The 19,426-nt window shown below is 40.6% G+C and overlaps 1 protein-coding gene across 1 annotated transcript; it reads left to right on the plus strand.

The window, feature by feature from the left end:
• The first annotated feature begins 4,970 nt into the window (after positions 1–4,970).
• LOC131229469 (pentatricopeptide repeat-containing protein ELI1, chloroplastic) lies at positions 4,971–7,397 on the plus strand. Its single transcript, XM_058225430.1, has one exon. It carries the CDS (start codon positions 5,122–5,124, stop codon positions 7,009–7,011), a length of 1,890 nt encoding a protein of 629 aa, XP_058081413.1. The 5' UTR covers positions 4,971–5,121; the 3' UTR covers positions 7,012–7,397.
• The last annotated feature ends 12,029 nt before the right edge of the window (positions 7,398–19,426 follow it).

The raw sequence follows: 19,426 nt of genomic DNA on the forward strand, positions 1-19,426 counted from the left end.
GACCATCAAATCCATGCTTTTAGCATCCTTTTTCAATCCAAGCTCTTAAATTCACCTTGCAACACAAACATGAGTAAAATATAACATTAAGTTAATTGATGTTTATAAAACTAAGATATAAATGGGGGAAATTATGCATTATTTGAGTCTCAATAGCCACGACTCCCAGCCGAAAACTGAATAAACTTAAAGACCAAATCGGCCACTATCTCCTCCTCGCAAGCTTCACCGACCGAGACAGTTCCTCATCTAAAGCGTCAAAAATCTATGGTGAAGGCACTTGTCACTCCGACATCTCCACCAGCTCGACTGCCTCCATCAACTCCAAAGAGGATCCTTAACTTAGGAACTCCTCTCAACTCACATCCCTAGCCTCTTACTTTAGTTTTCAAGTGCTCTAATCCACCTCCTCAGCTGACCATAATCAATCAGCCGCTACTGACCTCATCTAAGGGACGATGACAATTAGGTACTTCACTGGCCGAAGCTGTGTCATCATTTAAAGAATAATTCAAAACCAAATATTGGCCAGGGCTCTCCGTTGAAGACTATTCTAAAGAAATCGAGGAAGGTTTGAAACATAATCAAGAAGCTCACTATAATAAATACTGGAATAAATGGTGGTAGGATAGGGAAAGATTAAACAATCTTTATCTCCCATTCGATGAAAAATATCTTACCCCTTTATCACCCTGATCCGCCACCATTCCCCACTTTTACTCGAGCAATGGCGATGATTATTAAAAAATCCCCAATTTGTGGGCAGATGATTCGTCACCTTCACTGTCCATTTTGATTTAGGCAGATGTTATTTTCACTTGCATAATTGCTCTTTATCTCATTTTCTTTCAAACTATGTCTTTTTTTGTAGTTACTCGAGAGCTATCGGCCGCATAAAAATAAATCGTCATGTTACAACCACTGCAACAACGCTAACCAGCAATCGATATTCTCGAGATTACTAATGTACAGACTGTTGACTCTGACAGAATAATTAGTAACAAGGCTCTTCCTTTTCGTACTTCTCCTGAAGCTACAACTCTCATTACCAAGTCTGAACACATGGTTGACATTCCTTAGAAATCACCTACTGCTGTCAACCGAGAAGATGAAGAAGAAGATGAGTGTCCATTAAGTGCCACTCCTCAGGGCTCAAACAGAGGATCATCCCATCAACCTATTCTTCCATATGTTCAGCAGCTTCCCTGATCGTAGAATTTCTCCCCTCAACCATTGAAGAACCTCTTCAATTAGATGCAACACGTGAGGTAGTCGTTTATGACCAGGCAATAGAGGAGATCCCTACGATTGATATCCCTTTGCCCAGTTCGGCCCCGCTTTCCATATCAGTTCTAATGGTCGTTGATGACGTCTCGGCCTCCTATAAAGTAAATGAAGATGCACTTCCGGTTAAAGACATCTTCTTCTCCCTCCGACAAGCTCCTGTTGACGATACTAATGTGGTTGAGGCCCTTGCATTCTTAACTCAATTACAGTGTCTCAAGGAAGAACTCTGAATGCTTGTACATTCAGGATCGTCTAGGACTATATCGGTTGAGATGATTGATAGGCTTACCTAGCTAATCGATCAATATTGAGCTTTCTCTTATTCAGATGGCCAAACTGCTAGCCCTTAGGGATTTCTTGGAATGCATTAAAGAGAAAATACGAGCTCTGCACCATCATCAATTATTTCGAGGTTGAGCACGTAACAATAGAATCCCAAATGGCTATGGCCAAAGATATCGTCGATAAACTATCAGCCTACCACACGGAATTGAAGACATATGGTGCCAAGTTAGAGAAAATGAGCATATGGATCATTGCTCCAGTGGTAGAGCTGATGACGCTGAAGAGAAACTTTGAAGAGAGGAGCATTAAACGCATTCAACAGAAGAAAACGGTCGAGGACATAGCTGCGTCTGCTAAAGCAGGAACAACAATCATCGGCTGAGTTCGTCGAGTAGTCGTCAAACAGAAGTCCGCTTTGCGCACGACAAAGGGTCAACTAGAAAAGGTCTAAGTGTCGATTCAACAATTCTCTTCCTTTATATTATAACTATTCATCCTTTGTACTGTAACAACTTATTAATAAAATTGATCATCAAGCCTTCTTTTATCATCGGTCACTTTGCTTGGTGTAATGTCTCGGATTTTTACCAACTTAGAGTTAGATGTCCTTGAGCGTTACCTTTAATTTATCGATTTGAGTACATATTCGTGCATGCATTTGCACGTCTTCAAGAGGAGTATTGAAAAGGCTTGATGAAGTGTCAACAATGCCTTCTTCGATTCGATAGGAGGTCATTAACCACTCCTGAAGATAGAACATCTATGTCTTTGATAAACGATTCTAGGTGAAAGGCTGGAATGGAAGAAGAAGAAGATGCAACCATGATAATCGCGAGGAAGAAAATTGGAAAGGGGGTTTCGACGCGAGAGAAGACGCAAATGGTGAAGGAAGGTAGGCAATGACTTAGAGTTGTGTTTATATATCGGCTACGATATGTGCGCATTAATGAAAGGATGATCATAACTCATCGCACGATAAGATTCTATGCGACGTGCCACACCTACAGCATAGAGGGAAGAGGCAAAGGATATCTGTTGGTACAACCTCGGTCAGGTAGAGTTAATGGGGAGACAACGCATGGACCAATGACCGGTTGCATTTATTACATTAGGCAATGGAACAATGTTACTTTCACATTTTTTCCAAAGGCAAAGCGACGTAGGAGAAAATATTACACCCTATTTATGGCCATTCTAGAAAAAACCAATAGGAGGGCAACATGTGGCATTGCACAAGAAATATGAGGTGAATGAAAAGATCTTCAAGATATTTGAAGCACTTTTTGCAGAATCATAGCTGGCTTAAATCTAATTTTACACATCATTAGATGGTCGATGAAGTAATGTGGCCGAGTTATCCAAACGTTTTGCGAGCAAAGAGATAAACGCAGTCAAGTTGTTCAAGATACATAAGGTGACCGATAAAGGGAACAAAACTTGGCCGACAAAAGATGAACAATTACAAAAAAGAATAATAACAAAAAGAAAGATTTAGAGAAATGTTTTTGTTGCAGTAATGAAAGAAAGATCTTAAAGAATTAGTTGCAACAAAACCCTATAAATAGCAGAAGAATTCTATAGAGCAAGATATCACCAATCATTTACAAATCAAACTAAACAAATCGATCAATTTATTTTATCTCAACTTATCCTAGAAATAGCGGTAATTCTTAGATATAACCTTTTAGTTGTAATTCAAATCTATGATCATACGTTGGATTTGTCCTCTATCTAATATCATACAGTTCTTTTAAAAGACACATTCTTATAGTCGCTCTTAATAATTGATTGTCAGTTTTTCCTTTTGTTTAAATACTCTAGTATTTTAAAAAGTCATTTCTTTTAGTCACCCTTTGATTATCATTTAATCATTAAAAAATTCTACAAGTAAATAAGTAACTAATTGATCTTCCCAGAATCTAATCATATGTTTATATTGTACATATCGGCTTACTTCGATGCTTAGGGACGAAGTTAATCAGTTTGCATTGCGCAGTTTTATCATTTCAAGCACACCTGCAAACACTACTAGTGATGGGAAACAAACCGAGCACCAGTAAATCACGCTATAAAATCTCCAATCATTGATCTAAATCATCAATCATGTGTTCCCAGCTTTGATGGTTCATCCCTCTAAGAAAATACGTTGCCAGTCCCATCGCTCTAGCTGACGATCAATAGCCGCAGGAGTTGATATTCCGCATCGATCATGCTACAGATATTTCTATAATTGGTCTGGACATCCCTCACGAGGTTCCTTTGGTTTCCCTTCTTTCACAAAAAGTTACTTTGGTCTCGTGATTCCAGCTATGAAGTCAATGGTAACGAAAATGAACGGTTAATATTGATTATCCTATAAATGGTCCAGCATTGATAAGTTAGCTTAACCTTTACTGTCTCTCAAAATTTCAATTTGATCCGGTGATCCTATCTTGGCTGATCCAGACCGAAGGTTATGTGTGGGTTACTCGATTTTGTAGTTTCCATTGCATGATTCAGCAATACAGACCGTAGATGAACCATGGTCCAGATCTCTCATCGGCGGAGACGATCCCATCCGAATATTTAAATCTAGAGGTCCACAAATAGACAGTCCAGGAGGGACGTGGTTTGGCCAGTGACGCTGCTAGTAGCTAGGTGTTTAATTAGTGGTCGGTGCTCTCTGGGTCCCACCATGATGTATGTGTTTTATACATTCCGTCCATCCATTTTTACAGATCATTGCCGGGCTTAATCCCAAAAATTAGGGTGATCTGACCACGGTAAAAAAGTAGTAATTGAATGTCAATAAATAAATTTAAAAAAAAAAAAAAAAAAACCCTCCGAGGACCCACCGTAGGGAAACGGATTGGCTACTCCCCCTGCCACCATCCAATGGCTGTTGGTCAGTGCTATGTGGGTCCCACCATGATGTATGTGTTTCATCCATTCCGTCCATCTATTTTTATAGGTCATTTTATGGTATGAGACCAGAAATGAGGTATATCCCAATCTCAATTAGACCACATTACAGGAAACAATGCTGAATGAACATTGGCCATAAAAGTTTTGGATCAAGCTGATCTTTGTTTTTCCCCTTCATCTGGGTCTGTATGATCTAATCAACAGATTTGATGTCAAATAAACAGTAAAATGGGCCTTAGGAGGATTCAAATGGTGGATATCCAATCGCTATTGTTTTCGTGTGGTGTGTTACACCTGAGATTTATATCCCTCTAATTTTTGTAATAAAGCGCTAAAATGATCTGTTAAAATGTATGAACGGAATTGATGAAACACATACATCATGGTGGGGCCCACAGAGCACCGACCATTAGTTAGGGTCACTAGCCAAACCGCGTCCGTCCAGGAGATAACAAGTCTGATCTAACTATCATTTTTCCGGTGTTATGGTTCATCCATGTGGTGGCCCACTAGATTAATGGTTCCGATCATCCTTTATCTGTGCCACGTGTACTGCTGAGAGATCACCTAGCTCCGTATAACGGCTAACCTCTCTTTCCTGGCGCCAAAACTTCAAAAAAACGTCTAACCATACACATCCGATCCATGTCCTCCACAAGCGCCTCTCCTTTCCCCACCCCTTTCCTTCCTCCACATCCTCCCATCCCCACCACTCATCACCATCTTCTAACCGTTGATCGGGCCACCTTTCTCATCGACCGAATCCGATCCGTCGATCATACACTCCAGGCCCACGCCGCCCTCCTCCGCAACAACTTACACCACCACCCAGTCCTCGCCTTCAAGCTCCAGCGTGCCTACTCCTCCCTCGGCCACCTCGAATATGCCCGCTCCCTGTTCGATCACACACCAGAGCCCACCATCTTCTCATGGACTGCCATCATCCACGCCCATTCCACTGCGGGCCTCCACTCCCATGCACTCCTCCTCTACTTCCAGATGCTGACTGATGGCACCGTCCAACCCAACGCTTTCACCTTCTCCTCCGTCTTAAAATCCTGCTCCCTCACACAATCCCGTGCCCTCCATTCGCAAGCCCTGAAATTCTGCCTTGATTCCGATCCATATGTCCGGACTGCCCTCTTGGATATTTATGCCCGAAATGGGGATGTTGATTCCGCCCAACATTTGTTCGACACAATGCCTGTGAAGAACTTGGTCTCTTCGACTGCTATGATGACTTGCCATGTGAAATATGGGCGCATTGTTCATGCCCGTCAGCTGTTTGATACGATGGGTGTAAGGGATGTCGTGTGTTGGAATGTCATGATTGATGGGTATGCTCAGCACGGATGGCCCGGTGAGTCGTTGGATCTTTTCAGGCAAATGCTGGCAGCTAAAACAAGGCCAAACGAAGTCACCATGCTGTCAGTGCTCTCTGCTTGTGCCCAGCTTGGCGCTTTGGAATTGGGGAAATGGGTGCATTCCTACATGGAGATTAACGGTATTCAATTCAATGTGCAAGTGGGCACGGCGCTGATTGACATGTATTGCAAGTGTGGGAGTTTAGATGATGCTTGTTCGGTGTTTGATAAGATTGTTAACAAGGACATTGTCGCTTGGAATTCAATGATTGTTGGATATGCGATGCATGGGCATAGCCAAGAGGCTTTAGAACAATTCTCTCAGTTGTGCTGCCTGGGGCTGCGGCCCACCGATATAACCTTCATTGGTGTGTTGAATGCTTGTAGTCATGCAGGTTTAGTGGAAGAGGGGCGTCAGTTCTTCAGATCGATGAAGGATGAGTATGGGATTGAACCCAAGATAGAGCATTATGGGTGCATGGTGGATCTACTTGGGCGGGCCGGGTTGTTGGAAGAGGCATATGAGCTTGTGAAGAGCATGCCCATTGAGCCAGACCTGGTGCTGTGGGGGTCACTGTTAGGTGCTTGCAAGCTCCACAAAAACATGAATCTAGGGGAGACTATAGCTGAATTTCTCCTTGATAAGGGTCTCGCCAACTCGGGAACTTACATTCTTCTCTCCAATATCTATGCAATGGCCGGCAAGTGGGATGCAGTGGGGCGGGTGCGGACCATGATGAAGGACAGTGGGGTCCAGAAGGAGCCAGGGTGTAGCTCCATTGAAGTGAATAACAAGATACATGAATTCTTTGCAGGAGATCTGAGACACCCAAGGAGCAAGGAGATTTATTTGATGTTGGACGAATTGATTGGGCTGATCAAGGCCCACGGGTATCTCCCACAGACAGAGATTGTTTTGCATGACATTGAAGAGTCGGAGAAAGAGAGAGCGCTCGGAGTTCACAGTGAGAAGCTGGCCATTGCTTTTGGGCTGATCAGTACTCAACCAGGGACCGCAATTAGGATTGTGAAGAACCTCCGGGTGTGTCCGGATTGCCACACTGTAACCAAACTGATTTCGAAGATAACCGGCCGTAAGATTGTCGTGAGGGATCGCAATCGGTTCCACCATTTTGTGGACGGATCGTGTTCTTGTGGGGATTATTGGTGAAATTTGTTTGTTGGATTGGAGAGTTCCTTGTCTTAAGGGCAATGACAAGTGAGGAAATTTTATGATCATTGGCATAAAAATATGGATAATACCACGATGAGTTCATAACTGAAATTCATGTTTTGGCGATCCAGAACATCGATCATGGAGGTGAATAACGGTATGTGGCCTGTACTTAGGAGTCTCAGTATAGGAAATACAATGATGGTCAACATTCAATTATAAGACGTGCATGATTAGATGTCTATGATCTTCTACTCTGGGAGATTTCTGGGCACGGTCCATCAAGAGCATAACCCGAAAAGTTAGAATGATCAGATGAACATGACCAACCATCCTGTCAGTGGCCTTCTTTGGTTAAATTTGGACTGTTAACCTTTCTCTTTTTCAACAGCCCATTTGATGGACGAGTTTGGATGGTTAGGATCCTCTGACGTAAAGATAGGATTCATGGTGGACTCATTGATGTCGTTGATATGATAGGTCTTTTTTTCCTCTTTTTTTTTAAATAAAAATAAAAATAAAATAAAATTATTTTTATAAATATCTGAACTGGACAACCTAACCCTTATGACTTGGGGCTGCTAGTGGCTGTTTGACGCAGGGAAGGACATGTTGAGGTCGATTCCCAACTTCCTTAGGGCCTGTATGGGCAAATGGATTACGGTGTATTGAGGTGTATAGAATTAGCTTGTCAGATGCATTTAATGTTGTCAGTGGATGGTCGGATGGTTTGGGTGTAGACGCCAATCCCATGACCAGCTACGGTTCTGTTTGGGTGTTGTGGTATTGCAACCATCCCACAACACCCATGCTGTTTGGAAAACTTAGGAATTGCTTCCAGAAACCGTTATACCCACTAGAATGATGTTTGGGAGATTGTACACTATTCTTCAAATTTCAGTTTTGTACAAATAGAGCCACTGTTCAATGGTTCCAGAACGGTGGATATCACGGGCTACACTTTGGGTGGCCCATGCACTACATGATAAAAAGTCTAGGACGGTGGATATCACGGATCCAAAATGGTGGATATCATGGTGGATCCATAAATTTTATGGCTCAAATCTTTGGTGCATAATCTATTCATGGTGGACCCCATAGTTTAAACGCTTTAGATCACTGAACCAGAGGCCCTCTCATACAAACCGAAAACCAAAACATTAGTGCCCGGGCATTGTACAATGAAAAAAGTCTCGAGTATCAAATGCTCCCCAAAATAAATGAGAAAACTGGATGGTCAATTGATCACGTTATCTACACTATCGAAACCTTTGGGTAATCGATGTGGCCCCTCTAATGAATATATTGTTTCAACTTCTTCACCAGGTGATTTCAATGGGCTATTCTACCAATTTAACGGCTTAGATTCTACATACAATCAACACATTATTAGGAAACTAAACCGTTGTATGAAAACATCTTTCATATGAAATCTGTCAACTACGTATGATAATCAAACAGACCTACGCACAGAATGTACGCTTCAAAATAAAACAGAAATGGAATGGTCTACGATGCATGCAAACGGCGAACAAAATAAATAAATAAATAAATAAAAGGCAGAAACAAAATAAAATATAAACATTTAAAAAAAAGGATAGAACCGGGAACATCCATATGAAACCCGTTCCTCAACACCAAAACAACAACAAATTCACATGTCTAACATCATAGTAAGGAGGGGCAGTCTAAGTGGCAACTGGATTGTCTTCTAAACCATTGCATACTGTAGGCATGGATAATGATTCCCGCCTAAACTCTCAGGTGAACCTATAAAGAATTTAATACAAAAATGAATGTAATATAAATAGGTACTAAACAAAAACTCATGATGCCAATGTGCAGACTCAGTGCCTGTCCATATTGATAATGTAAGGAAGAGAACACCATACTCTCAGTCAAATGTACTTTCACTTACTTCTACCAAAATGCTGAGATTTACTTGTTCATGTCCGACTGATGTAAGTACGTTATGACTACATAAAAGGAGACGATTGCCTATATGCAACGGGCATTACTACTCACTGTCAAATTCACCTGTGTCAAAATTGATGTGGTCGTTACCCTCCAAGCAAACATCTATCGCCTCCACACAAAAACACGTTACTTAATTAGGAAATGATACAGTAATCCAATCCGAGTTTCAAGTAGTCATACCTGGCCCTTGGTTCAACTGGGTTCAAGAGGCTAGACTTCATTTGTAACGAACTTCATACTAATGGAGATTAAGGGAAATATGGATAAAAGAAATGATGAATGCATGCAATTCTATCACAATTTACATTCAAATCTACATATAATGAGATTTTAAGTTAAGATGCAGCTATACATGCCATATCAAAGTGTTCGAGGATAAGTTATCTACTGTCTACCAAAATTTAAACAACAAGTGGTGCAACATCATCCATAATTACAGCTTAATTATTATATATAATATGAAGAATAAAACCAAGATTACAACTACTAATGCTGCCACCACTTCCTCGACTTTCAGGGTGGCATCATCTGTTTGTGTACTCTTGCACACCATGGATCTCGTAATTTCTTGGATAGAATTCCGAGCATCTATAGGTGAATGTACCTCACCACATCGCTTGTTAATTAATCCACTACTTTAACTTGCATAGTTTGCATTCCACCATGCGGTCACATCTTGGAATGTTTTGAATGATCGATGTCTGACACCGCTAAATCCCTTCACATGTAGTCGTGCCTCATCTCAGGACATATATCTCCCCGATCATCGTCCATTGATTACAAAATAGTATTTACTGTTACCCATCTGCATTCACATAAATATGACGAGGATAGGAGAAAATGCATGTTATAATATTCATAGAATGAGAGCATGTAAAGATGATAGATTGATAAAATGGCATTTAAGCAACATTATAAATATGTAAACGCAAGCAGAATGGTATAATGGCTAAGTATCCAACCAACATTTCACACAGATAAGCATACATCCAAAATATATATATATTCCCCCACAAATCAGTATATAGTTATTACAAAACCACCAAATAGAAATTCCTGTTTCGATGCGTAATAACTGTATTTTAATCCATCAAGAAGACCCCCCACCAAGCCCTCCATTCATATCAGACAGTTTTTTTCAACCACTCGGCCCTCCGCTCCAGGCGAAGACTTACGAAAAAGGATGCTAGCTGCTTATCCCGAGTCAGCATCTGACCAACCTCTATAAACTCTATGTTGGACAGTCCCTAAACCTCTTCGAGGACATCTAGCACTTTACTAGTGCGGTTCATCTCTTTCCCAAGTCCAAAGTTTCGCATTGCCTCTACCACACCATCGAGGGAATTGCCAAGGACGTCACAAGGACGAGCAGCACGCATCCATTTCGTAGACGCACTCCCACCACGACTACTCTCAGAGTCAGTCGCTCGGTTGGGAGTGCTACGGAATGAACGATTTTCAGTTGCCCGATGAGAATCATTTAAAAAGTCATAATTCCTGGGTAAATATCTGAGATGATCCTCAGAAAGATCGATAGGTACATCTGTCTCGTCATCCAGCTCAATCCAAGCGTCATTCAAATCTCTTTGGATATGAGAGGAAGACGCAGCCATGTTTCTGCTTCCCTGAGCGTAGCGACCTATTGCATGGTCCGAACTAACAATCGCCGCCAAATCGTCCATTCGCTCAATCCACTTTCCACGTAACCTTTCTACTCTTGGATGCGACTATAATCAAGAAAGATATTAGTTTAGTAAACATATTTGATACAATCCTGATTTGCAATATAAGAGGTTGTACATAATGATTACCTTTAGGTACTCATCCCAGACCTCGTCGGGTGCGGTTACTACCATACGCTTACTGTCCCAACCAAAACCACTTACGACCAGCATGTCCTTTAGATCGTTGTACTCACGCTTGTGATACCACATTCAGTTTTTAATGTTTTTCCAGTTCACCGTAATTTGCGTCTTCCTCGACACCTCCACAGCGGCCTCATTATATACCTCCTTCTTAAAACCGTTATCTGCTTTTCGGCCTAGAGATATTTGTTCAAGCAAAGCATCGAATAATATTTGATACATGGCCCGGGTCTATTTGATTTTTGCCGTGCATGATAGCGGCTCAGCAAGCGATTTAACAGTCTTCTCATGTGGAGAGCGTCTTGTTGGTAGAACTGGAGTTCTTATTGGGGACTGCGTCGGAGTTTGTGTATCTCTTACAGAATAGTCAGACATGTCACCTATTACATGGATTAACAAACAATTAAAAACCAACTTACACAATAATGAAGTTCAATATTATACCAGCAACTATGTATTACTGAAAGAGCAATTAATCGTATCGAGCAAATATGTATTTCAAAAAATGACAGACTTCATATCGATTGTCTTCTCTCACATATATGTGTGTGTGTGTGTTTGCCAATCACATCAGTTAATGTATCTTTAAAATAAAAGGACCCTATGTAGTCCTACTATTTGTTTGCACGTCGATCCACATTCACTCTGCAATCTGATCTCGAACATTGATCCATGCAGATTTCTCTTGTTGTGTCGCATGCACTAGCCACTGGCGCTCATCCATTGTTGATACCTCATTTGGTGTAGGATTGCTCTCTGCATCCCCCACAGTTATACCAGCATCCTCCAAATCTTATCCAGTTTCGTCTTCTTGACCAATGAAATTATGTAGTGTACAGCATGCTACTACAATCTTCACCTAGGTTTCAAATTGATATTGCGCAACTGTCTTCAAGATAGGAAATCGTGCCTTCATTACCCCAAAACAACGTTCAACTGCATTTCGCAATTCCGCATGTCGGTAATTGAACATCTCCTTCTTGTTCATGGGTGCTCTCCCGGTTCGATATTCGTGCAAGTGGTATCAAACAGCGCGATAAGGCGCCACAAACCCAGGTGAGTGAGCATATCCTACATCGACGACGAAATATTTTCCTACATTTCGTAAAAGTTAGGGTCATAGGGATTAGTGTGTTGAGAATGATGTTTAGGGTGAAGAATATTATATGTTATTTCTGAAGAAACAATTACCGTTTGGTACAATTAGTGGATCATCACTTCGGATTAGCGCGTTATATAGGACCCGTGCATCCGAAGCAGAACCCTCCCATCCAGCTAGCACGTATAAGAATGTTATGTTAAAAGAACAAGTAGCAAGTACATTCTAAGACACGATACCCTTTCGATTGTGAAAGCTTGGATGTTGGGATTATTCCACATGAGCGGAAATATGCGTCCCGTCTATTGCACCAACACAATCCTATCGTCGATGACATCAAATTTCACATATAAGTAATATGACAAATATTAGCTTCTTACAAAATCAAAACAGAAAATGGCATCCCCTGACGAGAATGTTACCTAAAAATATGTTTGCCAGTAAGGATTCGATTAAATCTTCGAGGGGGTCTCAGTACCCACCTGCTTCACAAAATCAGGGTACAAGGGCACTATCACATTAAGGACATGATGAAAGTGATGACTTACCGTTTCGCCTGAACGTATGAATCTGTGTCCTATCACATGATTACGCACGTTATCTCCTATGGTATGGAGGAAGATCACTACTTGCTCCTTAAGACTAACGTGTCGAGTATCGCATAAGTACGTTCTGTCGCGCAGTACGTTACATAATGAGAAGAAACATTGTTGTCTCATCCTCAACTGCGTAAAACAATCATTGTCACTTGCACGCACGATTAAGTTTATAAACCTTGCCCGCTCGTCATCCCCTTGACGCGCCGATTCTCTTAACGACAACAATATTCACCAACAGCAGCTACGCATGCGGCCACAGCTTGCACCACTATGGTCTCAGCTACTTCATCTTCATCGTCGCTATCCATCTCCTAAAGTAGAAAATAAAGTTGATGTACCTTATCAACAACCTAGTATGTGATCAGGTATCATTTTTTCCAAACCCAACTAGAAATTTCAAGCCTAGAACCCCTATTTGAAAGCCAAGGAAATCAGAATTTGGAACTAATTGCAAATACAATTTGAGAGTCACCCAAATGCGCCTAAAAAATACTTCAGTGGAGTGAAATGAGGCTGACAATTCAACTAACTAATCTGAGTTATAGAATGTCTCTTGGATCTATTTAGAGCAGATCTATTTAGAGCATACTAATAATGTCCACCAAGTCGAGTAGCATAACTTAAGACTTGAGAAGAAAAATCAGAGATTTAGATATCATTTTTAGATTAAAAGAAATTATTAGTAAACTATAAATCATTAAATATTATAGGAGATAAGAGTGTAATCTAGGAAATATATGGAAAAAAAATGGATGAATCCAGTAAAACTCAAAAGAAACTCAGCTGGAACTCTCAATGAGGACAATATGAAATGGGTTTTCTGCCAAGTCGACTTTGGACCCACATAAAACAAATGGCAATACCATTGTCAAAGAAAAAAAAAAAGCAGAACCAAAAGAAAAAAGAAAAAAGCAGCATTGTGCAATTGTAATGTGTTTGGATGCCTCTTAGATTTGAGTTGTAATCAGCTATTAAATAAAGTCAAAATAACGGAAGGTATAGATTCATTAATTTTAAAGTTAGGACTTGAAAGGGTCCTAACAAGAGTTGGAAGTGTAACGCCCTAAAATTCGGGGGTCGAGCATAACTCAGCTCCCGAGTTTCAAAACATCACTTATGCAACATATTTAATGATGGATGTATGTTGTCTGTAAGAGTACATAAACCATGGAATAGATTAAGCCAAACTGCAAACATAATTCAGGGATAAGTGAAAGACGCAAGTGGAAGACTTAAAGAAACATAAGTGTACATGTGTAAGTTCCTGAAATACGTATACATACCAGGTCATATTACAAGTGTTGCTAACAAAATACAAGTACTAAATGACAATATCTATTCCCAAAAGAAACCCAGAATTCCCGCGCATCAGGACATGGCTCACAAGAACCCGCCTGAAAACTGCATGAAAGAAAATGCAGCCTCATCATCCTCGAACTCCTGCTTGCCTTAGGGGTCGCATCAATATCTGCATCTAAGACAGAGTCTGGTGGGTGTTTAAACACCGTCCCAGAACGTGGGAGTAAGTGATCAACTCAATGGAATAATAAAGCGAAGGTCAACATGTTATCAATTCAAGCAAGCAGTAATGATAAAGCAGAACAATCAAACATGTCCTAAGTACTCTTGTTAGTGCAAGGATGTATGTAAAATGATGCGTGCCCTCGCCGGTACATCCTCCGCGTCTTCATCTTACGTTATGCATGACATCACCTCAAGTGCTCCAGCTCTTCCAGGCACATGCAATGCGGTGCATGAACATGATTACCAAGTTATTATTAGTCCTTTTCATACAGCAGGATTGGAAAGCTAAGGTACCCTCCTCATATCAATTTTCAAATAGTGATCCATTCTAGGGTCGTCAGTCCTAGACATCACATACGATCATATGATTTTAAGTCGTTGCAAAGGGCTCGTCACCAATCAATGCACGCCTATCATACCTTCGTTACTACAATAAGGCTCGTCACCTCAATGCGGTATCCAGATATGCTCGAGGTCACTACAAAGGGCTCGTCACCAATCAATGTAGGCCGACAGCACAAATATAGTGTCCCATACCACCATAATCGGCTTACGAGTTTGGTTGCTCACTGGTCACTACGGGGAGGCTCGTCACCCCAGCGTAGGCCGACAGCTCGACCACAGTGTCCCATACCACCATGTCCGGCTCATGAGTCTTAGCGGATCAAAGTACAACGGTTAACGGGATTTCATCAGTAAGTTTGGTACCCTAGATTCATACAATAGCGTCCATACATGATGAACATACATCGGACAATCGGGTTACTTGACGAACTCGACTAGCACGAGCGCACGTTGGATTGAACGACATAGAGTGCGCAAACACTCCGTGTGGCTAAACCACTGCCGACTACTCTAATACGACTCGGGTTCGTCAAATCACGTCCTACGTGGCGAAAGCAACCTCAGCCACGATCTCAAGGCTGGTTACCGATTTCCTGGACTATTCATAGTCCCAAACATATTCCACTACAACAGATATTCATATCAACAATTTAGAATAGTAATGGAACAGCAATTCAAATCATGTAGTATGTGAGCATTTGAAGAATATCAACTTAACATGGATTTTCACATAAGTAATACTTGAAATTAAACAACAAGGAATGTGACTTACATGTAGGAAATCATACACACCATTAGGAGAGTTGAGAATCACTTCTCAACGCCCGCAAATAGGATAATATATTACACCTTAGATCATTCAGACATTTCTACAAACACTTAGAATACATAGGTCAACATACATGATGTATGTTGGAATACACACATTTGGACAATTCCTTTTGCTAAGGAGTTGACACACATACATCTTGCATAAATACACGACAAATAATCATGGCAAACACATGTTCATATTTTATACGTATACGGTACTTCCTACATATACATAGAATACACAAATCTCAATATAACACATGCATATCAGGAACGCAAAATAAACATAGCATTTAGCATGTGAAATCTCATCCATAACAAGAATAAACCATTCACTGGCATTGAAAGCCTTGAAAACCATAACCTATACGATTAAAGTCCGCACCTTAAACCAGAAATAGAGCACCGAACTGATTCAGACGATATGTCTTCATCAACGACGACCAGATAACCTAAGGCAAGAATGGAAATGAGCTACAACAACACATAAACCATTCTAAGCTCTAAAACAGATTAGGGTTAGGTTAACTTACCCAAAGATGAACTTAGAATCGCCGGAATAACGATTTAAAAGTGGTGGTTTAAGGATGTAGAGCAACAGGAAAGAATCTAAGATGATTCACCAACTTCTCTCTCACTTTCTCTCTCTTTTCCTCTCTCTTTCTTAGCTAGGGTTAGGAAATTCATATGGAAAAGAGAGTAAGGGTTTTAAGGTCTATATATAGGCCTAACATTGACGAAAATAACCCCAGGGCCAAGGTATACTTAGGTTATAACCAAAACAGGCCTCTCTCGATCCAACGGAACACTTCCAGTGGGCCTTTTTCCACGTGCGGTCGGACTTAAGCTCACTGACCATGGATCTAGGTCAGACTGAGTTTTCGTACCAATCGGATCTTCATATCAGCCGTGGCGGACTACACTTAATTCAACGGTAACCGAAACTCGATCAGGTCCACAAGCACTATGACCTGCCTGGGCCATCTTCCCTGATCCGAGGGTGAAATTGGGTTAGAATCCAACGGTCGGATTGCTTAAAATCGTCGCGCAAGCGACACAACTCAGATTTCATAAAAGCATATTTAATCTCCCACCGTTCTCACACTCTTCACTCCGGACTCAAACAAATCGACCCAGAATATCATCGCTATCGGACTTTCGACGTGTGGTCCAGATCCGATCCAGAACTTCCAAAAATTTCCAAGAGCAACTGGATTTAGCGATGAATCCCAAATTTCAGAGTAACCTAGCGCTAATGATTCTACAGGTTTTGAGTCATGCAGATTAAATTTAAAGTGATTGATGCTAATTTCACAAGCAATCGAGTTTAGCGCTAAGTAACCCACAAATAACTTCTAAGGAAAATAGAGGTAGTACTTGGGTCTTGGCACAAAATTTTCCGGGTTATTACAGGAAGACTTCTCCGTCATTATGAAATATTAGGAAACATAACAATTCAATTCACTTGTACATGCAAACATGGCCGGGTGTTTGTTAACCAGAACACTATCTTCAATAAAAGCTCATCTATTCAGGGCCTTCTCAACCAAATGGTGACACTGCACTGTTGTTTGTCTAGCAAAGAACAAACGAACAAACGAGAAAATCTTCTTTGTCCTGCGTGTTCATTTCATTATCATATTCATGAAATCAAAAGTATAAAGAAACAATACTTTTCAACAAGAAGAAGAAATTCAAATAAACAACAGCAGCAGCAACAACAAAACAAGCAAAATGTAATGTTGCATTCATCAACTTCCTAAGGTCATTATATCTGTTTTGCATTAACATTTCATTGGTACCAAAAGCAAAAGAATCATACTGCCATCATTTGAAAGAGCTTGCTAGACCTGTAGTCCAATTTTTTATTTTTATTTTTAATGAATAACCATACTGAGAAACACAAAAAACAAACCATTTTTTTTGATCGAGTGCTTCCAGCATCTCATCAACAACCCATTTTCAAATGGGGGTTTCTGGCAGCCCATTGAAAGCTCGTTTCTATTTGAAGTTTTTCAAGAGGACTTCCACCATATGTTGCATGTTTATTGTATCAAATTAATTTATCCATTCTATTATGCAGGAAATAGTTGACAATCAGGTTATGGATATTAATCCATCAGATATTCAGGTCCAAGTAACTTCGGTCAAATTAAATGGATCCAACTATCTTCAATGGTCTAAATCTGTGCATGAGTTTCAAACTATAAAAGGAAAACAACAGTATTTAATTGGAAGTAAACCCAGACATGCATGCATTCAGAGAATGCACAAACTATTATAAAGATTTTTAGCAGAAAATCTCCACAATGGTGAAGAAAGCGCACTTGAATACATTAGCAGAATCCCCATTAGCAATCACCTCAGTCAAGAAGGACAACATGAGGCAGAGGCAATCACACAGTTACACAAATCTCTAGCTTCAGCTTCATTTGAGTTTTTGATGCCCAATCGACAACAAAAGAAGCCATCTTGACTTACCATTATTGCCTCTGATAGAAATACGTATAATAGTTGACAAGGTGACAATTGATGCTGGAGCTCATCATCATCATCTAAAGTCAGCTACGTGAATCCTATTCCTCCATTCCACTCTATCAAGGGGCATAGCTTCAGTTAGACCATAAGCCATCAATGGGTTCTACAACCCATCTAGTGCATAGATGTGAGAGTGTGTGTGTGTGTGTGTGTGTGTGTGTGTGTGTGTGTGTATTTGACCATTCAAAAAAAAAAAAAAAAAAACTGTTATACTATTGCTGATATTTATGAGACTTGGTTTTCCAGAGCTTAATAATGTCACAATGGTATGGAGTTTAATATCGTAGCCTTCAAGGTTTCCACTAGGATCCATTTTTCCAATTTGGATCCTACTGCTGCATTTCCATCAGGTTCTAGCTTGAAATTCTGGGTCCTATTGCAACATTTCCACCAGGTTCCAGCTCGAAAACTGGATCATACTGCTATTTTGCATCATTCTTCTCTAAGTATTAAGATGTTTGCATGTTTTTTCTTCAAAAATGGAACCCAATCCCAAGTAACCTTAAGGCCATGTTTGGATACAGGGAATCAATGTCTATGAAGGGAAATGTAGAAGGTTTTTCCTTGACATGACAAGGTACATTCCTTATTTAGATTACACGCTTTACATACACTCATTGTAAAATCTTGGGGGCCAAAAAAAAAAATAGATAGTGCAAATCTTGGGGGCCAGATGGAGGTGAACAAGATAGTTGTCAATTTCTACCATAATCCTTATTCTGAGGAAGATTTCTTGAGACCCATCATCAAAGACCTTGATTTCTAGTCCATCTTGTTTGAGAAAGCCAACTTTTTAGAAAGGGCTTCCAATAGGGAGGAGATTAAAGAGGCTGGGTTTTCAATGAATGGGGACAAAGCCCTCAACCCTGATGGTTTCACTATAGATTTCTCTAAGACATGCTAGCATAGTGTTAAAAGATTTGATTCTCATCTTCCATGAATTCTTCAATACAGACAGATTAATAAAGAAATGAATGCAATTGCTAAAACAGAGGGAGCAAAGAGATTAGTGACTCATTGCAACAAGTCTGTCAAGTTTTGTCCAACAGTCCATCAAAATCGTCGCAAAAATCCTCGGCAATAGGATAATCTAGTCCTGACATTCGTTGTATCTATTTACTGCTACCAAAGGATCTTCATTTGTGATAAGCAATTTCAAGATGGTGTTTTTCCGGCAAATAAGTGTGTGAACTCAAGAAGATCTCATGCAAAAATTTTATGGCTGCTCTGCACATCAACCATGGATAATGCAAGGGAGATGGTTGATGTGCAGAGGTTATAGGCACCTTTGTGCTTGTTTACACTGTCTTCTCTGCTACTGATGCCAAGAGAAATGGCAGAGATTCTCATGTGCCTATCCTTGCACCACTTCCAATTGGGATTGCAGTGTTCCTGGTGCACTTGGCTACAATCCCCATCACTGGATCTGGCATCAACCTCAGCCAGGAATCTTGAAAGTTAATCATCTTCAACAAGGGCCATGCTTGGGGTGATCATTGGATATTTTGGGTGGGCCCTTTCATTGGAGCAGCACTTGCAGCAGGGTACCATCAAATTGTAATAAGGGCATTAATCCCATTCACAGCCAGATGCTCTCACCGAAAAATCAGAAAACTGATGGGGCCTATGATTAAGTGACATGTAGTTGTTCA

This window comes from Magnolia sinica, chromosome 16 (genome assembly GCF_029962835.1).
Source record: "Magnolia sinica isolate HGM2019 chromosome 16, MsV1, whole genome shotgun sequence".
Classification (NCBI taxonomy): domain Eukaryota; kingdom Viridiplantae; phylum Streptophyta; class Magnoliopsida; order Magnoliales; family Magnoliaceae; genus Magnolia; species Magnolia sinica.